This window comes from Chaetomium strumarium (assembly GCF_033439665.1).
Source record: "Chaetomium strumarium strain CBS 333.67 chromosome Unknown B0T15scaffold_5, whole genome shotgun sequence".
Classification (NCBI taxonomy): Eukaryota; Fungi; Ascomycota; class Sordariomycetes; order Sordariales; family Chaetomiaceae; genus Chaetomium; species Chaetomium strumarium.
The window spans coordinates 989,855-1,011,537 of NW_026944433.1; the positions used below are offsets into that span (position 1 = coordinate 989,855).

Below are 21,683 nucleotides of genomic sequence, written 5' to 3' on the forward strand. Positions count from 1 at the left end.
ATTTCTCTGGGCAATGGAGCTGCAACCACAACGACGGCGGAGAAGACCAGCAGTGTAGGCCATTCGGTGCACTAGCCTCGCTTGGCGGTGCAACCATTCCCCCGACCACCACCGACGAGCAGCTAGCTGACTAACCTGCAATAGCTCCTGCACCCTTTGTCGAAGACGCAAGATCAAATGCAACAGAGGAACACCGTGCAGTAATTGCATGAGATCCAAAAATGCCACGTGCACTTACAGGGACGCGCCGCCTCCTGCGTCTAAGACAGGGCAGCAGGGAACCTTTGTCGAGCCACGCGAGACGCCGCTGATCGGATCCGAGACAACCTCCCCCTTAACTCCGAGCACTCTCAGTACCGCGGCTCCCACTAGCACCACGGTCGACACTTCAAGTAATGCTGTTGTCGACACTAACTGGCCGCCCCTCGGCAATGCCACGGCCAACAACAGCCAGACAGCACCGGAGGAGTCAACATGTCCAGCAGCCGACACTCCGTACTCGACCTTTACCAAAAGCTCGCGGGTCGAGACACGGTATATGCATGTCTCCGGGGACTTCTATTTCCACTCCGAGCATCGCCTGGCTGGCCAGCCCCAAGCCGTCAAGAGGAGTGTCACACACAAGACGCGCCTGTTTGGGCCGAGTCACTGGGCCAATACCGCAGTAATGGTCTGTCCCCAAGCTTCAACGTGGCCTTTGTCTCCCTAATCAACTAATGCGCGATCTAGCTTTATGACATGTTCCACGTCCTCGAACAAAACTTACGAAATGAGAGATCCAACATCTTCGTCTACGAAAAACGATGCAAGGCCCTGGCTAGGACCATCAAAGCTCGCCGTTCCCCGGCTTGGCCCTGCCCACCCTCCCCTGAGTTGCCGGCCCGGGCCATGTGCGACGCTCTCATCGACTGCTATCTCCGCACAAGCGAAGCCGTGATGCGCGTGCTGCATGTGCCCAGCTTCAGACGCGACTACGAAGCACTTTGGGACCCAAGCAGCAACCCCGATCCAGCGTTCCGCGTCCAGCTCAAGCTAGTTCTAGCCCTTGGTGCGGTAGCCTATGACTCCATCTTCTCACTACGCCCCTTCGCCATACGATGGACATACGAGGCTCAAACCTGGATTTCAGCCCCAGAGTTCAAGCACCAGCTGGTCCTCCCCTCGCTGCAGACCGGCATACTGCTCCACATGGCGCGTGAGACAGTAGGTGTTGGCGAGGACATGGTCTGGGCCGGCGTCGGCACTACGTTTCGCATGGCAATGTACATGGGCCTGCACCGGGATCCGTCAGGTCTGGGGCCCAGGAGGAAGGTCCCACTCATAGCTGAGATGCGTCGGCGATTGTGGAATACCATCCTCGAGTTAGCGCTACAGTCAAGCCTTAGCTCGGGCGGACCGCCGCTATTCAATCTAGACGACTTCGACACGGAGCCGCCGGGAAACTTTGACGACGAGCAGCTAAGCCGCGAATCGCTGGAGCCTCCGGTCCCCAAACCGCAAGCCGAGTTCACTCAGACGACCATCGCTATCGCGCTCCGCAAGCTGCTGCCACAACGACTAGCCATTGTCAAGTACCTCAACGATCTTTCTTCCCGTGCGAGCTACACGGAGACCCTGAGACTCGATGCCGAACTCCGCGAAGCGTACAAGAGTCTCACCCGAAGCCTGCAGGCAATGAAAGCGCCCTCAGGCGGTCCTTCCGACGTTGCGCTCCGCCTCCTTGAGCTCCTCCTCCGCCGCTACCTCCTCTGCCTCCACCTCCCTTTCTTCGGCCCTTCCTTCCGAGATTCCGAATTCGCCTTCTCCCGCCGCGTGGTCGTCGACACCGCCCTCCGCCTATGGCGCGCCGCCTTCCTCATGCCTCTCTCTCTGTCCGCCGACTCGGCCGATCTGGATGACCCCGTCGCCCGGATTGCAACCTCCGGGTCGGGTCTGTTCGGCACCGTGGCGATCCAGGGATTCGTAGCCGTCGCCGTCGAGCTGAAGACGCTCATCCGCGAGGAGGAGAGCCTGGTCCTTCTCGGTCCCGGGGAGGTGCGGCCGGACCTGCTGCTTGCGCTGCAGGACTTCAAGGCCTGGTCGTGGAAGGCCATGGAGGCGGGCGAGACGAATAGCAAGGGCTACCTGGTGTCCTGTATGGTCTTCGCGCAGGTGGAAGCCGTGCGGAAGGGGTTGGACGAGACGCAGACTGCCGCGTACGTGGAGAAGGCGGCCGAGGAGGCTGAGAAGAGGAGTATGCGGTTGCTGGAGGAGGCCGAAGCGAGGACCAGGCCCATTCAGGAAAACGAGGCAGTGAGTGTTGGCGGTGGGACGGGGAGCAGCATGTTGGATACGCCGCCGGAAACGTGGGGCGCCGAGGAGTGGGATATGGATTATATGGTAAGTGATGCTGCGTGGACTTTTCCGGTTGGGGAAAGGCGCTGACTCGGTCTAGGTGTCGGACTTCCTGGTTGATCCGACCGGCACGGAGAACATGAGCTGGGTCTTTCAGTCCGCGTTTGGGTGATTCTCTTCTGAGATTGGTCTTTACACACTTCTGTACTAGTTGGCCCGGTCTCTTGGGGAAATGGCTGTCGTCACCCCTCCGCTCAAAACCTATTTGGATTGAGATGACCTTTTGGGACAATGATGCTGCGTTCTATAAGGTTATGCTACGTGATTCCGCCACATTCCTGAACGGGGATCAAAGTTATTCTCGAGGAATACGAGCCTACCGTTGAGGGTGTTATTCAGAGCTGGGCGGAGAGGATGGTGTAGTGCGTTGTCTGTCAGCTCCGTCTCCGTGGTTCAAAAGATGGAAAGTATGAGCAAAAGCTTCGAAATCCATATTCTTGCCTCTTCAATCCCAAAAGCCCCAGTTCCAACGCCTAGTTTGACCACATGACTTCCCCGGTGCTCACATTAACCCAACAAAGTAATCCCAATACTGACACAATGAACCCACTTGCCATCCCCGCGTCTCCCTGCTCAAGCCCTCGACATCGAGAATCCACGGTAGATATTTGGTCTCCCAGCTCCCAAGGCCGCCATGCCGGGAACACTCCAACCTTGCTTTGCACAGCTCCCAGTACGCCGGATACCACCCGGCCTGCTCCCACCCGATGATGGAAACCAAGCGCGGGCTCTGACCGGCCGAGACAATGATATTCCGCGGATGAAGGGCTCCATGCGTGAATAGAACGGGAACATCGTCCGGGAAGAGATGATGAGGGGTATACCGAATCTGACCGGACCCCCCAGCACCGCCATACTTGTCCTGCGAAATGCTGACCGCCATGGTGACAAAATAGTCGTGGAAGGCGGCCACCGTAGGGAACGGACCGGGCGGCGGTGCGCCCGCCGCCGTGCAGCGCTGGAAGATTAGATCCCCCAGCGGTCCGTTATCAACGCTCCCTAGAACGCAAGATGCATATCAGTATCCCCCTTGCGTCTCACCCAAGCAACTCCGAAGCGTTATATAAGGTAGGTAAGGTACTCACCAACAAACCCAACACCACCCAACCTCAACCTCCTCCACTCACTCACCACCCCTCTCAGCTGCGCACACACTTGCCCCCTTTCCATCTCACCCATCCCCTCCCACCGGTCCGCCAACACATCCCCCTCCGGCATGGCCATGTACACAAACCCATCCCCACTCCCCGCATCGCGCCGCCACCCGAACACCTCTGGCACCACAACCGCCGCCTCAGATCCCGTGACGACGGATCGGACGAGCATCATCGCCTTTCCCTCACTGCTCGCCGCTTGGCTTCCATTGCCATTCCAATTCCAATTCCCATTGCTGCTACTACTACTATTCCCGTTCCGTCCTACCCGGTGATAGTGATACTTGACCATCAACCGGACAGGGAACTCGGGAAAGGGAACCAGCACCTCCTCCTTTCCCTTCTCCTCCTCTTTCCTCCCCCCCTCCTCCTGCTGCTGCTGCTGCTGGGCATGCGACCCTCCATGATACGTACTGAGCAGTGGTCCCAAGTGGGCTGCAGCAGCCCGCTCCCGGACCTGGACGGGAGAGGGTAGGTCGGGCTGCTGCTGCTGCCAGTACGGGGCGGGCAGGCCGTGGGGGGCGCGGCGGTGGTGACGGGAGAAGAAGGACGAGTGTGCGAACACCACGTTGTCGCCTGATGGGAAGAGCGGGGTGACTTGGATTACTTCTTCGGGTCCGGTAACGGTTTGGGCAGGAACCGTTGGGAATGATGATGATGACGGCGGGTCAGTTGTTGTTTCCCTCGTGGTTAGGGTGAGGTTGGCGAGGGAGTAGTAGAGGGCGTGGAATGGGTCGTTTGTTGGGTTATTGTTGCGCTGGTCGGATTCATGATGAGATGGAGGTAAAGGGGGAGGGATGTATGGCGTGGCGAGCATCTTCAAAGTTGAAACTTAGGTTGTTGGTTTGGGGCTTCGGATTGAATTGACGGGATGCAAGAATATTCGATTAGTTGTCTCCTAGATCTCTCAATGTCGTCGATTTAAAATACCAGTGGGAAGATAAGAGAAGCCCAGCCCATTGATGATGTCCCGACTCCCGAGTGCCAAGTGTGATTGCATGTTGGGCAGTTGCCTTCGCCACCCGACGCTATCCTGGACGAATGCTGCCCAACCACTCACTGCCAAACCCCCCGAACCTGGAGTGCGTCATTGCTGAAACTCCCAGGAATTTACTATTACCACATTTCACGGAGAGTCCATTCGTAATAAGACGAATTGGACATGCAAAAGTGTTCAGATCACACTGCCGCCTGGACAGTACACGGTTGAGCGAAGTCGAGACCTGCAATGGAACCCTATAAAAAGAAAGGTGGCTCGTTCTTATAAGAACCATCGATGGGCGAATGGTCTAGTGGTATGATTTCTGTTTTGCAATGCTTCATTGGCACCTGCGAATACAGACGGTCCCGGGTTCAAACCCCGGTTCGTCCATTATCAATTGTTTGTCATTTTTCTTTTTTTTTTTGTTCTGGAAGATGAAACCACTGATTCTAATAAGTCGACTGGATCAGTCAGATTGGGTCTGACGAGCGCTCCTGTTGGGAACTTGGGATAATGAGGCTGATGGAGTGCAACGCCGGTTTCAGTCAGCTCCTACCTTAGCCATTGAGAAATCGATAGAATGTACGGAAGTAACGGAACCCCTAGTGAGTTCTCGAGCCTCGCATGCTTCTCTGCTGTAAGCTCGAAAGAACTCTTAGGAGTGTGCTCCGTGAATAGCGATTTGAGAGTGTATTAATGACAAAAGTCTGATACGATTCCTCATAACCCATCGTGAGCCCCTGCCCAAATACATCATATACCTCCCAAGTACCTCCATATCAGCTACGATCGCAGTATTGAGGTTGACCCTGGTCTCAAAGTCTAATTAACACTAACGAACAAACTAGGGGAAGATTGTACGAGTATCGCCAGTATGCGTGGGAAGCTCCGCATACCTGTGCAGCGCAATCCGCCTTGCCATTGTGTTGGGGGACATCTCGACCGCTTCCGGGAGGTTGTTCACCTTTGACCGGGGCTGGGCCGTCAGCGTCTGGAGGTTGCTATCCTCAACCGCGTGGTAGATGGCTTGGAGGGTCGCGTCAACTTCGCCACATTGAGCTCGCTTCCTAATACCCCTTGACTCGACGACTAGCATCCTCTCCATAACGAAGTCCAGGAGATCTTGAACTGGCTTCGGGCATTTTGGGTGAGCGTGCAGGTTGTTGTGAACGAACTGACAGGTTAGAAAACTGTCCGTCTCAAAGGTTCCTCGAGGTACACACATACATCATGGACTTCGCATTTTACCCGGACATATACGGTTCCGAGTGATGTTTGCTCGTGTCTGATGATCTCAAAGAAATCATCGACCAGCCAGCCGGCGTAGAGAGGGTTCGTCGTCTTGCGGCAAGTGACGAATTCGCTGACCAAGTCCCAGCCGCCAAGGTACCAGGCAACGAATTCCAGCAAGACACACCCGAGCGACCAGATGTCAAAGGATCTGGATACGGTGCGTTTCTCCATGTCGCACTCTGGCGGTCGATAAGTTATTGTTGTTATGATATCCTTAGATGAGAAACATGTCTTGGTGGTCTCGCTGTGGAAGCGAGAGAGGCCAAAGTCAGTGAGGACCAGCCTACCCAGGTCTTGGGAGTTCTGATGGTCGCGGAATAGGAGGATGTTTTCCGGCTTGATGTCTCCGTGCCGGCCATAGATCTTGTTGTTGCGTGGCGAAGCATCGGCCTCTTCATCCGTCGCGGTTTCGGTGCTTGTGTAGCGATGGATTCTGTTCAGGCCGCTGGCTATTCCCACACACTGACCCAGCATCCATACGAGGTTGGGCTTGTGCAAGGGGTCTCCGAGCGAGCTTCTCTTCCAAAGAGACTTAAGGTCGCAATCTGCCCAGGGCAGGATGACACAGTAAGTGTCACCTTGCCGGTAAGCCGCCTGAAGTGATATCAGGTGTGGGTGGACGTCACCAGAGAATCGCTATTCAATAATATCAGTCAAGTCTTCCCCGGTCGGGATGTCTCGGGAGGAATTCGGGAGTAGTAAAAGGCCTGGATCAGGAGCACAAGTAATTCCAGAGACAAACAGACTGGGGTAGTATACACAGTAGAAACATCACGAATTTGACTTACCATGAGGATCTCAATCTCGCGCTCAAAGCTTTCCGACAGGTCCGTTCCGGAGGTTGGCGTGGCCTTAGGCTTGAACTCTTTGACGGCAAAGAAACCATTGCCCCCGTCAAAGTTATGATGGCCTGAATAGATCTTGACCTTGGATATGGAGCCATAGCCTCCCTCGCGCACAGAAACTTCTTTGCTGGTCCACGGGAGGATGTCCCTTTCGGAGAGCTGGTAGAACCAAGCGCGTCGACGGTTGCCTTTGGCCAGGAAGGGTGCAAGCATACTCCACTGCTTCTCGCCGAAATCCCTGTGGGCCGTGGTATCCCAGTGGCGTAGGCAAGGGAGGTCAGTCCCGACGTCGCTTTCGTGGCGCATCCTCACGTTGCCTTGGACTGTAACCTTTTCGAGAGGGAGCTTTGCGTCATGGATCCGCACGTCGACAAACAAGACAATGTCGTAGCCCCGGCGGAAGAGAAGCAAGATGGCAAAGGTTCTCTTGTAGCTGACATGGGTGCCGTCGGGGAGTGTGTCTCGGCAGACGCGCAAGGCATACTCGTCGATTTCGTCGTTCGTCAGAGTCTTGTTTGCTTCCTCAAGCAACACTCTTCCTTGTTTGATGACCTCGGGCGACTTCTTCCGCAGTGATGAGGGCCTCAACCTCAGCCCGGGGGTAAAAGATGGCGCGGGTGGATGGATCCCACTCGATTTGGAGTTTGTTCAGACGGTCCACGAGAGGCTCCCAGGACCTGTTGGCTAGGATGGCCGAATGCCCGTTGACTGGCTGGGGAGACTCGAGCGGGTGTTCAGTACGGTAGAGCGACTCGCCTCTGTCGAAGATGGCCAGGCTGGTGATACGCGATGTTTCACCGCCGGCGGGACAGTGGACGAAGAGGATGTCGACGGTCCGACGGGTTTCGGACTTGGAAGGCTTCGCGCTCACAACCTGGAAGATGTGTAACCCGGGCTCAGCCCATACCAGTAAGGTACCTTAGTTGCTGATTACGAATACAGTACCTATCTCCCTTATCAACAAAGCCTGAGTTCATAAGCCCACATAATTACCGTTCAGCGAGCAGCCGTACCGAGATGACAATGTTGTTTTGTGAACGCGAACCACATTGCATCAGCTTGTATGTGTTCCGGCCTTGTCCCTCTGTATTACCTAAACATTCCGATGTTGTCTGACAATATACCGAGACATTGCAATGCCGAATGCAGGGGCATGCAATGCCCGAGTGGGACGATAGTTTCCTGCTGTTGTGAAACCAATAAGTGAGGAGCCCAGACTTCTCGAGAATCTCGTTTCTATGACCCAGCCGCCAGGAAGACGCGACAACATGTTAAGGGCACATACTGTAGTTATAGACTTCCAGCAGATCGACCAAAGAGGGACTTAGTACAGATGGCCAGCATAAAATTACTAAATTACTGAGAATGCCCTAGGTACTTGGTATGTCCATGTGTGTTTTATGTCTGTGTGAACGAGTGGCGCTGGGGTTAATGCCCCAGCGCCGAGGAAACAAAAGCTAACGTTAGAGGAAAGCAAATAGAACCCCGCCCAAATTATCTCCCTTGAAAGCCTGTATCGCCAAACAAGTTGTTCTTCACCTAGTGTGCCTGTTCCGGTCCTAACCTCCACACCATAGGGGGCGGCTTTATCATTGTTGTTGTCTGGTGGCGTGCCACCCCCCCCCCCCCCCCCCCCCCAACTTTCCGCCTTTTGTCGTCCGAGGTACCTAGGTTCTGTGCCGCAGTCTCCGCTTAGAGAACCTTGACGCAGTTGAGAGCGCTGATGTCGATGAGGCCGCTCTGTGCATTGCAAACTGAGATTAGCATCCTGTTTCATTTCCTCACTGACACTCTTTTCGACTCCCTTGTTCCCCTGAAAGGCAGCAAGCACCTCCCACCCAGCCGATGGACTGACTGCTGTGTCCCCCGCTTTTCCAGTGAGAGTGTCAAAGTGCACAGCACAGCTTACCTGGTCAGCCTCGGTCTCGCAGCAGTAGGACGAGCCCTCGCAGTTCTTGCCCAGGAGGGTGACGACGCAGCCGAGAGCGCTGTTGCAGCAGACGTTGGAGATCGCGCTGTTGCAGTTTCCGCCGTCGGTGCGTGCGCCGACGTTGGCTGCGGGGAGAGCGGCCGCGGTCATAGCAACAACCAAGAGGGAGACGATGCTGGTGAACTGCATCTTTGCGGTTGTAGCAAGGTTATGCTTTTGAGAAAACAAAAAGGCTTAAAATGTGTTTGGGACTTTGAGGGTGGTGGGTTGAGATGCTGAGGACTGCTGACTGCTGAGTTGGATGTGATGTCGAGGGGCGGTAGGAGAGGAAGATGGCAGCTTATATAGTTATTTGTCCGTCTTGTAATCCGGCAGTCGTATGAAATTTGGCTCATTCTCGTAATGTCCATCCCCAGTCCATCCTGCCATTGCTTGGGCCTCCGCAGATCTTGACCGCCCCTGAGTGGTATTGCTGATAGATCTTTCCTTCTTCGTCGAAATGGGCAGTGTGTTGTGAAACAGGTCGGTGTACGCTCAGACATACCGCGTCCGAGGCTCTTCCGACTACAGGATCGTATGAAGCCACCCTGGGTCGGCCAGGCACCTCCGTGAATTAGCTGAGGATATCTTTGCATTTCTGTCTTTCTTTCCGGGCCTTTAGAGAGCCGAAGGTGGGAAGGACGCCGAGTACCCGATGTAGAAACCCGTGGGCACGAGCCGTGACGACGATTATTGTCGACCTTGAAAACCCAACGATACCTAGCTACTGTTTCGAAATCAATGGTACGTAGGATGTGCTTGGACGGCGGGACCTCGCAGGTGGCAGGAAAACGGCGCTGCCATATCCCGATCGACCAACCATGCCTGCAGCCTCAGCTCAAGGACTGTCCGTCAAATCTCCCGTTGCAGCGGTCAGTTCACTTCAATTTCCATGAGGGACTCTACCTGGCTGCTGGGTTTCGGCCGGCTTGGTATTACAACATCCTTACTCTCCAGCAGGGCTTGTTATCTTAGGAGCACGAGAACTCCGGAGTCTTTCCGCGCCAGAGGAATAAGCTTTGGAAAAGAAACCCGAGTCTTGCCACTCGGAGAACTGGCTCAAGCAATCGCTTCACGCGTTAATTATTAGGGCTTCGAGTCGCCGAAGCCATGATCAGCAAGATTCAAAACTCAATCTCAACACGGTCGAGGTCTGTTACACATTTGCAACACTCGGACCACGAATGTTGTCACTCTTCATTTCTTTGACTCAGCTCAGATCGCTGGTTGTCTCGGACTCTACCTCTAAACCACGGGCGAATTGGGTCCCGGTGCCACGGTGGCGGCGCCGATTTACTTGTTCCGCTTGCGTAACTCGGGACATGGGGCCGATCTCACAAAGGAACCTGCACTGAAGAATCAGCGTCAGTCAACAAACCAATCTCGTCCATATTCGGGACGCTAAGATGTCGGGGTCGAACAAAGGGACTCGAGCTTTGAACCTCACGATACTTGCTAACAGCGGCCAGCTGTAATTCTGTAGAGCATCGTCTTACTCTTGCCGGATAAAGCCACAGCCCGATGCGCTGCCAGCAGCCGATTCACCAACTCATCACCATACCCGCTTTAAGAAACTAAAGATCTAAAAGCCCCAGGATTGACTAAACCACCTTGAGCCCGTCGTGGCACCGAATACGTACGAGGTCTGAGCGATAGAGCGGCACCTCCCGCCGTGGCGTCCGCCCCCCGACGAGAAGCCAAGACTCGATTCCGAGATCTGCGGCATCGGCCAGATGGAGACGATCTGAGCCACTCCGCATCCTTGTTTCGACGGCAGACGGGGGTAACTACGGATACTAGCTAACTTTACGAAGAACAGACTCGACTCACTCGCGGCTTGGAGTCACTGGATGTGCCAGGATGCCTTTCAGTTTTAGACTTTAGTGGGCGGGCAGCAATCGACCAATTCATGCTGTCAATGAAGCACACTGCATTGATGCACACTGCACGCAGCGTTTTCGGCGCGCTCTTGGAGCGCAATGCCATTCTCGTCGGCGGCAACGCAGTGCGTTTCATTAGATGCAAGCAAACAAAGCACATAGGGAAACAATTAAAGTGTTCCCCTATGGGCGGAAACCACCAAGTCCTCTTGGCATTGCATTTGACGGGCACAGGTAGTAAGAACAGCAAAGGCCGGGCAGCCAAACAGATATGGTAAAGCGTATCAAACTGGCCAAAACAGCGTTTTCTGGGCTTTTTGGGCCATTTTACATAGTTCCATAGATTCGGGGACCTCGAATTACCCTATTCCAAGTGCCTGTAGTCACATGTGGGTATATGATAGCCATGAGTGGAGTGCCTTAACAGCATGTTCCAACCCCTCTGAACTAACAAAGGTTCTATAGTGTAGCGGTTATCACTCCGGATTCTGATTCAATCAGAGCATTCCGGCAACCCCGGTTCGAGTCCGGGTAGGACCTTCCTTTTGTGATTTATCTCCCAGATTTTTGCCTCCGTCGCAAGTTTTCTGAATGTCTGCTTTGAGTTCTCGGCCGCCACCTCGGGCGAGATCTGTGCCAGCCAGGGAAAACGACCTACAGCGCCTGCATGCTGATGAAAAAGCGAGGCAGGCACGGCAGATTGCCGATGCGCCCGTGCGCCGGCTCCAAGCGGCCGCTCCCTTCTCCCGGCTCCGAAGCCCGAGTGGGGCGCCGACTTGCAAATTTGCAAGCGTGCACAGACCACCTGCTCTGCCTATTTATTCAGCTTCTGCCCCCAACCTTTTGGGGTTTCCTTTTCTTCTTTTTTTCTTCATGTCGACAATACTTCAGAGAATCATTTCTATAGTAGTTGTCCTCTTTTGTGTTCCCTAAAGGAGCCACAGATCCCACCCGGGTTGATGAACGAGATCCTCGGTACCCTACAGTGAGGTCCTCTTTTTTTACTCTCGCTCTGCCTGCAAAGGTGGCGGTCGCTGGCCTTGTGCCTGGCGGCTGTATAGAGAGTGGCGATGATCTGTACCCCGGCTTTTTCCTGAGGTCTTGCCTTCGGGCGCTCGGGCGGGGTGGGTATCGATGGAAGTCTGACCGGCCAAATCCTTCTTTTTTTCATTGCAGTCTCGGGCTTGCTCGGGACGTGAGGAAGAAAGGAGCTGTATGTCAAGATAAAACGCAATCTCAAATGTTGGCAGCACTCTGGAACCCGTCTTGTATGATTCCGAAGTTGACCGGAGGTCGGTAACTGCTCCGTGCTGCGGTTGATGAATGCGCATGCGAAAGTGAGCCGAAAGCACAAAGCCGGCGACCTAAACGACAATTCATCGATCCCGCCCACCAGACTAGGCCTGCTCGACGGAAATGGAAGCGCAGAAGATCCCCGATGATGTCCTGCGCGCCGTCTACGCGTCAGACCAGGCGATGTACCCCGTGTCACTTTCCTACACGCGGCTAAGGGCATGGGTCGACACATGTCCGGACCTGTCCATTTGCTTCTTCTGGGAGAATGAAAGCCGGGCTGCGGCTGCCGTGGGCGTCGTGATCGTGCTCCCTCTCCGGCGACCGCATTGGGAGGATCTGTTGGCGGGACATCTGAGGGAGATGGACATTGATCCCAGGCAGATGTTCCCTGCTCTCCCTGCTTCCGACGAAAGCCGCGTTGGAGAGGAGGAGGAAGTAGGACAGGCGGAGGAGGTTGGCTTGCATGTTTACCACATTGAGCGGTTCGATTCGGGTGTCACGGGCGTTGAGAAGGAGGGACGGAAGAGGGGGAGGCGCTTTGCTGAGCTTGCGCTGGAAGAAATTGAGAGACGGATGCGGCTTTTGTCGGGGTGGAGGGTTGTTGGTATGTCAGGTACGTGTAGCTTCTGTCGATCAGTTTGCCACGAATGAGGGTAACCGGTAACAAGAGTTCGTGATGGAAATGCTGACTGCAGGCAGCGCTTACGGCTACGCCGGCAGGGAAGAGGACGTTTGAAAGACTGGGCTTTACGCCTACCGGCTATCGAGAGTTGTTCGTGGTACACCGAGCGGCAGAAGCGCGTTCAACAACGGGCGATGTACCGCAGGTGGAGATTATCTGTCTCTATCCCGGTGATGACGCTGAGCCTGCGCAGGCTGCCGGCGGCCGCGTCATCTCTTCCGTGTCTGAGATGGTGGTCAGGTTCTCCAAATAGTTGCGGACATCCGCGACGTGGATGCAGCCTCGCCGGGTTGATAACAAGAACTCATCATTGATTGCACTCGAGTCTCCTGCCATGCAAAATCAGTACCACCTTGCTGCTGTCAGGGTCCGGGCGGAAGTTGAACAGACAAGAATAATCCTCAACTTCGCACTTGCCCCCCCTTTCCCTTCCCACATCACACACCTCCCCGCACTCTCTCTGTGTATTCCAACTGAAAAGTTCAAAACCAAAACCTCCACCCCTCCATCTCATCCCTTCCCGTGGGCAACCCTTTCCCCTTCTCCTTTTCCTTTCTTCCTTCCCCCTCCCCCTCCCCCACCGCCTTCCTCTTACCAAAGTTGCCATCCCCACCCCCATCTCCTTCCGCATCGCCATCCCCGGTACCACCAAACTGAACGCGGCCCACCGAAGGCCCCAACCGGCGGCCCAGAGCAACAACCAACAGCGTAACCATCCTCTCGCCGAACCCGCTCGCCGCGCCGGCCGGACACTTGTGCTTGCCGACCGAGAAGGGGATGTAGGCCTCGCGCTGGGCGGGCGTGAGCTTGTCGTCGTCGAAGCGCGAAGGGCGGAAGAGATGCGCCGCGTCGTCGTCGCTGTCGTTGTTGTGGTCGTTGCCCCAGATTCCAGGGTGGCGGTGTAGCGCCGAGATATCGGCTGCGAGCGGCGGCCGATGGTTGTTGAACCTAGGGAGAAGACGGGGGAGAAGGGACCGAGGAGCTAATAAAGCGGGGGAGCGGTAGAGGTGTTTGTTGGAAGGGTAGAGGCGTAGTCCTTCCTTGGCTAGCTTCAAAGCTTCCTTCTCACGGGTCCGGTCGCCGCCGCCGCCCAGACAGGAGGGCACCGCGGCCGTGCGCTGCTCCGCGTCCTGGCGCGCGCCGGGCTGGTGGTGGTAGGCCGTCGCGAAGGTCAGCAGCACCACCCGCCAGAGGGTCTCGTACTGCGGCATCAGCAGACTGAGCACCTCGGTCGCGGTCGGGTGCTCGGGAGGAGGGTGGAAGGGGGGCGGGGAAGGGGACGTGAGGTGCAGCGAGTCGATGGTGGCGTTGAGCAAGCCCGAGCGGAGAACGACGTCCGGGGCGCATTTGCTCCGCAGCCACTGCGTGTTGATCTCCTCGGTGATGGTGACGAGGGCGTCGCGCGGGATGGTGGCCGGGTCGATGCCGAAGTTGTCGAAGAGCACGACGGCCAGGACCATGCACCGTACAGATTCGGCGAGACGCAGGCTGCGCTGTCCATTCTTGTCTGCGGATGCTGTTGTTGCTGTTCGCAGCTCAGCTTGGAGGAACCTTTCGGCCACGCCGTACAGCGTTTCCCAGTTCCGGCTCTTGTTGTTCACCAGACGAGTTGCTGTCGTGAGGAAGGCCTTGTGTTCGTGGAGCGATTCGGTGGTGAGCGAGTTGGTGATGCCAAACGCGGCCCTGAGCCGGCGGTTCTCCCTGGCGCGCAGGCGCAGCCGTTGTTGGGGAGTTGTCTCACCCGCGTAGCCGAAGCTCGCGATGTTGCGCTGCTCTTTGGTCCACTGCTCAACTCCAACTCGTTGTTGCCGCCGGGCCGGGGTCAGGAGTCTTAAGAGACGGAATCGTTGGATCCGCAGGATGGCGACAACCCAGAAGATGACCGCCAACAGAACGGTAATGTAAAGCATGGTGGTCAACAGGGGCTAAATGATGAGGATCACTCGAGCTGACTGGTGGTCTTTCCAACGTAAATGGCGTTGACCGGTTTCGAGGAGAGAGAAGAAGCCATCGAGACCGTCTCCGCAACAGCACCCATCATCGACTTTATACCTTTCCTTGGGACACCTGTGCGCAGCCTTTCCTTCGAGAGACTTGAGATATCGATGAGTCAAACCCTCGACCGACCACGTGAGCGAGCTATCGAAGCTCGTCCTCCCAGGGCCACGACTTCCGTTTGTTTGAGGAGGCTCACAGAAGTCACAGCACACCTTGCAGCCTGCAATTGGCTGATACTTTGGGGGGGCATACTGATCATCTCTGGGGTCTACCGTTTGCCTCCTTCTGCGCTGCAGCTGTATGACTCCGGCCTTGTGTATGCCTCATCTGTTTGTCGACGAGCCCAGAGCCTCGTCGACCCGATGCGTATCTCCAGGCTCCCCAGATGCGTCAAACTGAGTTGGTCCTGTGTAACCGGTCAAGACCACGGATTTCATTGGCGCAGCAATCCGGCTGTGGTCCGGGACAATGCAGTATCTCCGAACAGGTAAGTATCATGGAGCTTCATGTCTTCCAGGTTGTCTGAAGTCGCGAGCAGTTCAGGCAGAAGAAAGGGGGGTGCCAAATCAAACACTCGTTCAGCGATATGCGAATGCGGGCAGTCGTGACTCACTATGGCCATTGGCCCGCGAGGAGACCACGTATCGAGGAGGGATGGCTGCGACGGGACGGGACGCACCGAGGCCTACAGCAAGGGTTTTGTGTTGTGCTGTAACTGTATCAAGCTCATCACGGCCCGTTTGATCTGGGCTGCAACCTACCCTGCCGCACCTCCATCCTCTCGTGCGCCCAATCAAATCCGAAGCAACGGCTCGTTGGATGGGGTAACACTGCCAACATACGGTGGCAACTGGCAAGGCATATACCGGCGGCATTCCTGATTCATCGTCAAAGTTCAGGTCACTGCGTTCCCGTCTTCAAGTCTATGATCCTGCCACCACAATCCTCACCCAAACCGACTTGCACACATTCAGCTCAATCCATCCGCCCTTAGCGGTGCCAACAACAACAAACTCGACAGGCGCCTAGAAGAAGTTCCTCCGACCGAACCTACAACCCACAATGACCCCTGCTATGACCTTTCCCAAGAGCTCTGTAAAGTGAAGGCTGTAAGAGGGGGCTTTTTGGCGCAGTAATCCGGGGAACAGGTGGGCATAGTGGATGGGGATCGAGAGTGGTTCTGTGTGTAGGGTTGACTGGCTACCACTAGCAGTACCTAACTAAGTCCACGGAATATCCAAATAATAATATATTGCCAGTGCGGCACCGCCAGCAAGGAAGACCCGTAGCGGTCAGAATCACCACTTGAGACTGCGCAATGTATCGAGTTACCTATGAGCTTTCGAGGTTATATAATATCTAAGAACCATCCATCCAGTTCCGACTTTCCGACTTTGCGCACCCGATGTGACAAAAGAAAGCGAAGGTCGATGCTGCGCAGCCATGAAATGGGGGCATTGATTGGCCCTCGAGATAGAGAGTTCGAACTTCAAAGAAGGCACCGCCCTCAGCCATCGAAACAATCCAGCCCTTTATTTCCGCTCTCGACACATAGTAGTTATGGTTGAACCGACGTGTCTAGTACCATTATTTCTTACTCCCTCGACTGAGACTCCCTTCGTGCGTTGAGCCTAATCCTCGAAACTCGCGCAGCTGTCTTCTCGTCTTGTCTCCCCCCTGTCAATGCAACCATCGCCATTATAGCCGAGTAGTGAAAGACGTCCTGACTAGGTTACGTACGGTCACTACGACCGACAGCCATGGATCCATGAGGGGGTATCTGGCATCGGAGTCAGCCAGCTACAGTTAACAGAGGCGAGGCTTTACAGCCAGTCACCACATGTTGTACACGTTAAGATAGGTAGGTAGGGAAGGTAAAAGGTATTGAACTGAGGTCGAGATCCATAAGTGACAAGCCGCCCACCATGTCCACTCGCACGGTGTCCCAGAATCTGCAAGTTCAGTTTCCACCAGTCTGTCACATCACGAGCCGAACGGTGTAGGTTGGTCTTTCCACCAATGCCAAAGCAATCTGTTACCTCCTTCCAAAATAATCATTACTGGTGGGCAGTGAGTAGCCTGTAGGTGACAACTTCAAGCCGAGGATGACCACTGCCAATGGTTTGTGATGAACAAAGTATGAATTGCGAGCCAGAAGCGTGGGCTTCCAGTTAGGTCGTCGGAATTCACTTCCTGCGGGGAAAAGGGGCTAAATGTCTTCTCTCGCGCTTCCCATTGAACACCTCGGAACTGCGCTCAAACCTTCTGACTGAAACGCTTGTTATCTCTTTTTTCATTTCTCACCTTAATATGCAGCTCCCTTCCTCAACACAAACACGGACATTGTTCATCTGCCCGGTAACTCGCAACATGCCGTCGAAATATACTTTCCCGCGCCGGACCAGAACAGCGGCCGCAGACTTAGGGACCAAGACTCCACAGACTCGCTCCTCGGAGAGAACACAGTCATGGAGAATGGTGGATGGCAACCGACATTGCGCCAGTCTCTTCTATTTATCACAGCACTTACGGTCTACTCTCTCGTGGTTTATTCTAGATTCACAGCAAGCTGTGGCTTACACGGAAATGATGTGTGACGCGCGGTGTGCAGATAACAATGTCGCTTGTTGTTGTGACACTACCGGCTAGATGCAGAAACCGTAGCATGTCCATGATGTATCCAAGCTGATTGGGGTTTGAGTTAGAAAGGGTCAAACAAAATTAGGTAGTTAAAGGTATGTTTACCCTCTAGCAATCACCAGCGATCTCTCTATCTTCCAGGTAGGTATCCTTAGCTGACGCGATTATATCAAAACCGTCTACTTCTACCCCGTCCACTTGGCTTATATACATGCAAATCAACTTAAATGGCAGTGGGCAGTCGAATATTGCTTCCTAACCCCTAACGCTACCCGCACCACTCTACGGGCACAGATACACGTCATGAACACGGATAGGAGCTACCGTTTTGCTAGGTACCCTACCTTTGTTCTGAAACACACACGCAGTCCGCAGGTCATTCCCAAACTACCTTACCTAATACCCCCAGGAGGAGATGATGTATAGACAGTGGCATATCACCTGCGTAAGTACTTGCTGTACCCTCTAATCGAGCCCTTCAACTTAGTTGAGCGGAGTGGCGAGGGAGAAGGACGCTGGCACGGCAGATGGCCCGAGCACGGGCTGATTGCAGTCCCAGGACTCCCCGGGAGAGACACATGACCTCACCACTAACCATACTCATGGTGCGCCAGGACGGCATATACATCCCAGGACCGAACAGTCGTGACGTTCAGAAAACCGCCACGAATCCCAGGATGACGAACACACTCGTTGCTCAGATGGAGCATCCGGTTTATCTTTGCTGAACTTCAAGTCTGTTCAAGGCGCCATCCGAATTCTGGCGTCTAAATCTGTCGTCATCCCATCTTTGGCGAGCGCTCCGACCCTTTGGTTGACATCGGCGCCTCTGTTCATATCATTCGTTGACGTTGAGCTTTGCGGAACACGATACCGAACAGCAGGGGCATCTGCTGCTCCCAGCATGGGAGGGTATAAGAAGCTGGCCGCCCTCCGAATTTCTCCTGCTCTTTGCTTCTTCCTTACCATCACGGCTTTCCGGATCGATATCGTAGTCGAGTCGACTCATAGTGACCGATACTTTACGATATTCGAGGTAGAGAGGCTGGAGACAGTCTGTATATATCGACCGCTTCGCCGTCTCTCGTCATCCTTTTCCCTTTTTCTCAGCACGGCCAGTTACTTAAGAGAAAACAGATTCTTAAGAAACAACAATTTTCACAACATGGTCAAAGTGTAAGGACTCCAATCTCGCTCTCCTCATGGTATTGATCCAAAAATAATTAACTACCACCGTCATGGACGACAGGAGGGTCTCCACGCCGTCGGCACCCTGTCGCAACCTCACCGCAGGCCACGAGGCCGCCCAACCTTCCTCGCCCTCCGCCTCCGCCTCGCAGCGGGGGTTTCCCACGCCCGGCAGCATCGCGGAAGGGAAAGACCACCAGGCCGAGGAGGCGACCTTTACCGTAACCTCTCCCAGGCCGATCTCCATTTTTTGCATCTTCTATTGTGGGATCCCAACATGACGATTTTACTAACACAGACACAGAATGGCGCGCCGGTCAACACCAGCCTCCTCCTCCTCCTCCTCCTCCGGAACCTCCGCGGCGCCGTCATCGACGTGGACCTGCCGTCGGACCTCTCGGCCGCCTCCCGCATCTTCACGTGCCGCGCTGGCGGCGGCGACGGCCGGCACTTCATCGTGTCCGCCGAGTGCGTCCGGGAGGAGCATCCCGGATTTACGCTCGTCCTCGACCGGGTGCTGAGCGAGGCCGGAGTGGCGCACGTCTACGCGGCCATCCCGTTCTGCTGCTGGCCGGAGCAGGTCAAGCTGGGCTACCCGACGTATACGGACCACCCCGACACTGCTTGCCGCGCGGTCGAGAGGATGCTGCGGAGGTCCCGGGGGCTGGTGCGGTTTTTTTTTTTTTTTTTGGGGGGGGGGGGGGGGGGGGGGGGGGCGTGCCGGGCACATGCTCAGGGGCACGCGCGTCACGGTCGAGACACGCTTTGCAAACGAGTCCCACGCGAGACGGGCCGTTGCGGGGCTCGACAACAAGGACTTGCCGACGACGGAGGACCTCAAGATGACGGCACAGCTCGTCACGTCGGCCGCGTTCGAAATCGAGGAGGACCGGGTGGTAGCCAACAACAACAACAACACCCTGCAGCGGTACCTCGACAGACAGGCAAAGGTCTGGGAGGCGGAGCTCGTCGCGGTGCTCTCGCGTAGGCAGGACGGATATATCTTGCTGGAGCTGCAAGGGCCCGACGGCCAGGCGGTGGCCCGGGCTAAGGCGGCGCTCGAGCGGATCCTGGAAGGCGAGCTGCTGAGCCTGCGGGAGGACGCCGCGACCACCTCCCTCGCCAACAGCCGGCAGACCGTCACCACGCCCGTCCCTGGGCCTGTTGTTGCCGCCGACACAGCAGAGTCGGACAGCAGCGACTGCCCGGTCTGCTTGACCCCGGCCGAGGGCGCAATCCACACGTCGTGCGGCCATGTGTATTGCGCGACCTGCTTCGTCGCGGTGTGCAGCCCTGCGGCCCTCTCCCCCTCGGCCTCCGCGATCACCTGCATCGGCAACGGGGCCACGTGCGGCGTCGCCTTCCCGCTCGCCGAGCTGCAATCCCTCCTCCCGCCCGCCACGGTCGAAGGCATCCTGGCCGCCTTCGCGACGGGGCACGCCTGCTACAACCACCTGGTCGGCTGGTGGAGGGAGTTCCCGGGGCTGTGTTGTGTTGGGTGGCTGGGTGGGGTGTCAGGGTGACTTTGGATCATGGTGCATATCGAAAGGAAGGGAATAGACAATGACATGTTTAGATAGTTGTATCTTCAAATACCATCGAAGCCCTACTCTCACAATACCTCCATCGAAGATTGCCGCGTCCATCGTCGAGCTTGTGACCTAGTGTGAATGGTATTCCCATTTAGCCGTATCCAGCTGGCTGGCTCTGGTCTCCAACTACTGTTCCCAAAGCTATCTCAGGTATTTACTGCGGAGTCTGGAACTGGTGGATGATGGTAGCAAGAATGTTGGAGAGATGCTTGCTCGTCCCAAGCGCAGAATGCACACAACCCTGCTGCCTCTTTGCAGTCCGAGACGAAAGCGGTCCGGTTGTTGAAAATCGGCGATTCGCATACCATAGGCCCTCCTAGACAAGGGCGTTGGTCATGACATGTAGAAGTACTAGTACTAGTAGTTCACCTCATGAATCATTGAAGGTGAAGCTGTACCCAATTCTGCCGGGAACTGACTGAGGAAGGGACCGAAAGCCCAGAGTTCCTATAACTGTTGCAGAGTAAGGGATAGCACACATTCTTGAAAGAGCATTGATTAACTATGAAGCTTCGATCATCAGCGAGCATTCATCCTAGGCGTCCGCCTAGTTCCATTTGGGAGTCTGGGACTTTGGGTTTGTCTTTCTCCTGGAGCAGATAAAAGAAAACTTAGGACAGAGAGGGGAAGAACTTCATGATTCTTCGTGCGTAGTAGAACGAGAACTTACTTCACTCTATAGCCTTTTGAGACATGTTTGAACCCTTCTCGTCCACACGTTATCACAGGCTAAAGCTAAAGCCCTAGAGGCTAGCGCATGCTGCAGCGCACGCATATCAGGCAATCAAGCATCAAGGTGCGACCGATCGCATGATTCGCATCAGACATGGTGGTGCGCACCGGCTGAATTCTGCGATAGAGCAGAGTTCTGCTTCTCAACTTCAGCTTCCCGACTTCAGCTAACGTGAGGCTGAGTGCAACAGTTGTCGTCGTTGCTGGGGCGTCGCTAGGGTGACCTCCCTAAACCCCCTGTCACGTTTAATTAAACTTCAAACCATCCCTACTCCCGTCTGCGTTCCCCGGAATCTAGTTAACACACCATCTTCACACGGCAATTGTTGATTAGTTTTTCTTCATCATTCCAACTCTTCATCCCTCACTTGCCGCATAACCATTTAAATAATTTCCTTAATAAATCAAGGAAAATGGAGATGTGCAACCGTAAGCGATGCCGTGACGACTTCGGGGACGCGACGACGCACATCGCGAAAAAAACGCGGCTTTCCGACGCGCTGTCCGCATACTACGCGCCGCCGACACGCGATAGTCTCTCACCATCCTGCTCCGCATCGACGTCGACATTCAACGATATCAGCGCACTTTCCACGCCTTCCGCCACGACGGAGCTGGATTGCATGGATTTGGACATGGACCCGTTCGATGCGGTGGCGGTGGCGGTGGCGGCGAGGAGGACGGAAGTAGGAGGGATACACCGCTGCGAAGCTCCGACAAATACAATCCCGCAGCCCCAACAAACACAAAGCAGTGGTGGTGGTGGTGGTGGCACGATTATCTCGGCTCTGAACCAGGCGCGCCGCAGCGAAGAGTGGGAGCAAGAGCTCAGGCAGAGGTACCCTTGGTTGTTTGGGATTGGATCCCGTCAAGTCAGTTTTGCTCCTTTTCTTCGAAAATGATACTGGAATTCCTAGGTAATGCGATGCTGACCCTCTAGCTAGTAACACTGGCAGCTGGTTCGCGGTTCGGTCAGGCGGGGTTTGAAATACACACACTTGGGTGAGCAGAAGGGCCATAATAATAATGCCCTTTGTA

At 55.3% G+C, this 21,683-nt stretch overlaps 6 protein-coding genes and 2 non-coding genes across 8 annotated transcripts; 5 read left to right on the plus strand and 3 right to left on the minus strand.

The window, feature by feature from the left end:
* Positions 1–208: 208 nt before the first annotated feature.
* B0T15DRAFT_494658 (uncharacterized protein) lies at positions 209–2,506 on the plus strand (the record flags this gene model as incomplete). The annotated part of the gene is made up of 3 exons (XM_062867025.1): positions 209–670; positions 730–2,379; positions 2,435–2,506. The coding sequence occupies 3 exons, from the start codon at positions 209–211 to the stop codon at positions 2,504–2,506; spliced, it is 2,184 nt and encodes a 727-aa protein (XP_062719957.1).
* Positions 2,507–2,660: 154 nt separating this feature from the next.
* On the minus strand, positions 2,661–4,470 carry B0T15DRAFT_232028 (uncharacterized protein). The gene is made up of 2 exons (XM_062862960.1): positions 3,480–4,470; positions 2,661–3,393 (listed from the first exon to the last, which is right to left on the minus strand). Exons 1-2 carry the CDS (start codon positions 4,363–4,365, stop codon positions 2,897–2,899), a joined length of 1,383 nt encoding a protein of 460 aa, XP_062719958.1. The 5' UTR covers positions 4,366–4,470; the 3' UTR covers positions 2,661–2,896.
* Positions 4,471–4,826: 356 nt separating this feature from the next.
* Positions 4,827–4,920, plus strand: B0T15DRAFT_t154. Its single transcript has one exon. It is a non-coding gene; the product is annotated as a tRNA-Ala (tRNA).
* Positions 4,921–5,257: 337 nt separating this feature from the next.
* Positions 5,258–7,718, minus strand: B0T15DRAFT_557684 (kinase-like domain-containing protein; the record flags this gene model as incomplete). The annotated part of the gene is made up of 7 exons (XM_062870453.1): positions 5,258–5,704; positions 5,758–6,002; positions 6,111–6,459; positions 6,612–7,178; positions 7,231–7,542; positions 7,587–7,594; positions 7,682–7,718. 7 exons carry the CDS (start codon positions 7,716–7,718, stop codon positions 5,375–5,377), a joined length of 1,848 nt encoding a protein of 615 aa, XP_062719959.1. The 3' UTR covers positions 5,258–5,374.
* A 3,254-nt stretch (positions 7,719–10,972) lies between these two features.
* On the plus strand, positions 10,973–11,057 carry B0T15DRAFT_t155. The gene has a single exon. It is a non-coding gene; the product is annotated as a tRNA-Gln (tRNA).
* Positions 11,058–11,678: 621 nt separating this feature from the next.
* On the plus strand, positions 11,679–13,072 carry B0T15DRAFT_535717 (uncharacterized protein). The gene is made up of 2 exons (XM_062869515.1): positions 11,679–12,426; positions 12,513–13,072. Exons 1-2 carry the CDS (start codon positions 11,934–11,936, stop codon positions 12,746–12,748), a joined length of 729 nt encoding a protein of 242 aa, XP_062719960.1. The 5' UTR covers positions 11,679–11,933; the 3' UTR covers positions 12,749–13,072.
* On the minus strand, positions 12,978–14,405 carry B0T15DRAFT_400694 (uncharacterized protein; the record flags this gene model as incomplete). The annotated part of the gene is made up of 2 exons (XM_062865078.1): positions 12,978–13,054; positions 13,142–14,405. 2 exons carry the CDS (start codon positions 14,403–14,405, stop codon positions 12,978–12,980), a joined length of 1,341 nt encoding a protein of 446 aa, XP_062719961.1.
* Positions 14,406–18,298: 3,893 nt separating this feature from the next.
* B0T15DRAFT_557701 (uncharacterized protein) lies at positions 18,299–20,025 on the plus strand (the record flags this gene model as incomplete). The annotated part of the gene is made up of 5 exons (XM_062870454.1): positions 18,299–18,309; positions 18,383–18,542; positions 18,626–18,975; positions 19,058–19,786; positions 19,902–20,025. 5 exons carry the CDS (start codon positions 18,299–18,301, stop codon positions 19,984–19,986), a joined length of 1,335 nt encoding a protein of 444 aa, XP_062719962.1. The 3' UTR covers positions 19,987–20,025.
* Between the last annotated feature and the right edge of the window lie 1,658 nt (positions 20,026–21,683).